This window comes from Habropoda laboriosa, unplaced genomic scaffold (genome assembly GCF_001263275.1).
Source record: "Habropoda laboriosa isolate 0110345459 unplaced genomic scaffold, ASM126327v1 scaffold65, whole genome shotgun sequence".
Lineage (NCBI taxonomy): Eukaryota > Metazoa > Arthropoda > Insecta > Hymenoptera > Apidae > Habropoda > Habropoda laboriosa.
The window spans coordinates 393,019-396,370 of record NW_017100254.1 but is presented as its reverse complement, the minus strand read 5'-3'; the positions used below and the strand labels follow the sequence as shown (position 1 = coordinate 396,370).

Below are 3,352 nucleotides of genomic sequence, written 5' to 3'. Positions count from 1 at the left end.
AAGTACGAAAGAGGGGGATAATCAAAGGACAGACTCCATGGAACAATCTGTATGGCATGCATGCGTGTGTATGTGCGTATAGTGTGCGCATGTGTGTGTTTCTAACGAGGGTAAACACAGAGTCCCATGTGAGTTCACAAAGTATCAGTAATCTGAAACGTGGTTTATTCAGGTCATAGGTTTCAATATTATTTCTCTTTGTACAAATGTATCGAATATTTGATTTTTTCCTCCCTAGAAACGCAACAAGGAAACGAGAGAGAGGAACTGTTCATCCAGAAGTTACGACAATGTTGCGTGCTGTTCGACTTCGAGTCCGACCCCCTGTCGGACTTGAAATGGAAGGAGGTGAAGCGTGCCGCCCTCACCGAGATGGTCGAGTACGTCACCAAGAACAAGAACGTGATCACGGATGCGATATACCCTGAAGCGGTGAACATGGTGAGTGAGCAGCCGTTTAACGCGTTGCCGGTAGGGGTCCGTTAGAGCGATGGCACGTTTCACGGACGAGGGGTTGCGGGTCACGACAGGTATACCACCCTTGTCACGTGACATTTCCCTCCGATTCGAAATTTAACCTTTTCAGCCATGAAACGACAACATTAATTTCCTTTGGAATTCTCTTAAGTTGAACTTCTCCAGTTTGCAGTGAATTTGTTTCGCACTCTTCCACCATCGTCGAATCCAAATGGAGCGGAATTCGACCCGGAAGAGGATGAGCCAACGTTGGAAGCAGCCTGGCCTCATTTGCAGCTTGTCTACGAGTTCTTTTTACGATTGCTCGAATCTCAAGATTTCCAACCGTCCATAGCGAGACGTTACATAGACCAGAAGTTTGTGCTACAACTTTTGGAGCTGTTCGACTCGGAGGATCCAAGGGAGAGGGATTTCTTGAAGACTACGCTTCATAGGATCTATGGGAAGTTTTTGGGACTGAGAGCGTATATTAGGAAGCAGATTAACAATGTTTTCTATCGATTTATATACGAGACAGAACACCATAATGGTATCGCTGAACTTTTAGAGATTTTGGGAAGGTAATTTCGAATTAATCATTGTAAAGTGTAAAGGTTGGTTAGAGTGAGGGATATGTATATTCATTTTTTTTATTCTTTCAGTATAATCAATGGATTTGCCTTGCCACTGAAAGAGGAGCACAAAATATTTCTTTTGAAGGTGCTTTTACCTTTGCACAAAGTCAAATCGCTTTCTGTGTACCACCCTCAATTGGCGTATTGTGTGGTTCAATTTCTGGAGAAGGATCCATCGTTGACCGAGCCAGTTATTAGAAGTCTGCTGAAATTCTGGCCCAAAACACATTCCCCTAAGGAAGTAATGTTTCTAAACGAGCTCGAGGAGATTCTGGATGTGATCGAACCTGCCGAATTTCAGAAGGTCATGGACCCATTGTTTAGACAATTAGCTAAATGTGTATCATCTCCACACTTTCAGGTACCGTTAATACCTTTCTTTTTTATTGACAGTAGTTTTATAAATTTAAGATTTTTTAATTATATTATTATATTCTTTTCCAGGTGGCTGAAAGAGCTCTTTATTACTGGAACAACGAATACATAATGTCTCTTATATCGGATAACTATTCAATCATACTACCAATCATGTACCCAGCGTTCTACAGAAATTCACGAAATCATTGGAACAAAACTATTCACGGTTTGATTTACAACGCGCTGAAGCTTTTCATGGAGATGAATCAAAAAGTATTTGACGAGTGTACTCAACAGTATTATCAGGTACGTGAAGCCTTATTAAATAGAACAAGAATGAGGGAATAATATTTTAAAAAATATTCGTAGGATCGTCAGAGAGAAAGGAAGCTGATGAAAGACAGGGATGAAGCATGGATGCGTGTCGAAGCATTGGCGATGAAACATCCGAATTATAACGTGACTGTAAAAGGTGTCACGAGCATGACAACCAGCACGATATCGCAGCAACAATTAGACAGTCCTCCACCGGACGAGGACGGCGATACAGATCAAACGCCGCTCACGTTGGAAAAGATTGAAGCGAAAGCGAACGAGGTATGACCGATCGCAAGCCATCTTTCTCACGTCCTTGTCCGTTTTAATCTTTAATTAAGGAGTGTCTCTAAAATGAATTTTTTTTTGCCATAGGCAAAAAAAATGACCAACTCCAATAAAACAAAGCCACTTTTGCGAAGGAAAAGCGACTTACCCCAAGACACGTACACAATGCGGGCATTGTCCGATCACAAACGCGCAGACGAATATCTTGTTACGCCACCGGATCCCAACAATTGCTAGTCTCTACCGCAATCACTTCCCGTGTATCCTCTCTTTTGCTGCAGTGATATTGGGAGTTAGCTTTTGTCAAACAGAGAGACAGCGAGAGCGAGAGAGAGAGAGAGAGAGAGAGAGTGAGAGAGAGAGAGAGAGAGAACGAAAAGAGAGAAATGAAAATGATGGCGATATAAGTCGAATCTAATGAATTCTAGCGGTTTGAGACATTCGACGAAACAACAACCGTTTGCGACAAAGTTTGATCGTTGATAGAAAAGGCAACAATATTATTTCTGCCTCTAACATCCACTTTTCCCGCCCCCTCCCCCATCTTATTATCAAAACACTCTATTGAGATGTGTAATTGTAATTGTCCTTTTCTTTGTAATCTTGGTAAACGAAAAGAAAGCTTTCTCTCATTGCACCCTAGCACTTTCGGAAGATGTATCCGTGTCCGTAGTGATCTATAAAAGAAAAGAAAAAAAAAGAAAGAGAAACAATGCTGATAACTTCCTATATACTCTTCGAGTCGATTTACCGGTACGAAAGGTATCGTGAGAATTATTGCAGATATTAAAGTACTCGCTAATTAAAATGAAGCAAAACAAAGAAATAAAAAAAAAAAACGAGAAAAAACAGAAAAAAAGAAATCGTGAAATGTGAAAGGAAAAAACCTAGTAAATAAGGGTCCTAAGTATATATATGTAAACATGCAGAGTATTTTATAAATTGTAGATTTCTTTTGCGTATGGGGAAATCTATCGCTGACAATAAGACAGTTCTTTCTCTTCGTCCGACAATTTTCCTCTGTACTCGATGCACAATAGACACAACGCGGTACAGAACACGAATCACTCGAGCGATTTATCGAACTTATAAAGATCCGTACACGCTGGATTATTTTGAAAAAATAATCAGGTTGTCTTGCTTTGTAGCGGGTGGATTTTCTTCATATCATAGGAATTTATGGTTTATTGAACACCCTCTACATATGTACACACATACATACATACATATGTTTGTGTGTGTGTGTGTGTGTGTGTATTATGTATATGTACATGCGTGTGTGTGTGTATATATATATATAT

The 3,352-nt window shown here is 40.2% G+C and overlaps 1 protein-coding gene across 1 annotated transcript in view; it reads left to right on the top strand.

Moving 5' to 3' along the window:
• LOC108572299 (serine/threonine-protein phosphatase 2A 56 kDa regulatory subunit gamma isoform-like) overlaps window positions 1–2,288 on the top strand; it is a 9,199-nt gene extending 6,911 nt beyond the window's left edge. Inside the window, exons 4-9 of the mRNA XM_017934499.1 lie at window positions 239–441; window positions 643–1,037; window positions 1,119–1,452; window positions 1,536–1,754; window positions 1,818–2,045; window positions 2,139–2,288. Of these exons, the coding sequence (XP_017789988.1) occupies window positions 239–441; window positions 643–1,037; window positions 1,119–1,452; window positions 1,536–1,754; window positions 1,818–2,045; window positions 2,139–2,288 (1,529 nt within the window). The remainder of the gene's footprint in view (window positions 1–238; window positions 442–642; window positions 1,038–1,118; window positions 1,453–1,535; window positions 1,755–1,817; window positions 2,046–2,138) is intronic.
• The last annotated feature ends 1,064 nt before the right edge of the window (window positions 2,289–3,352 follow it).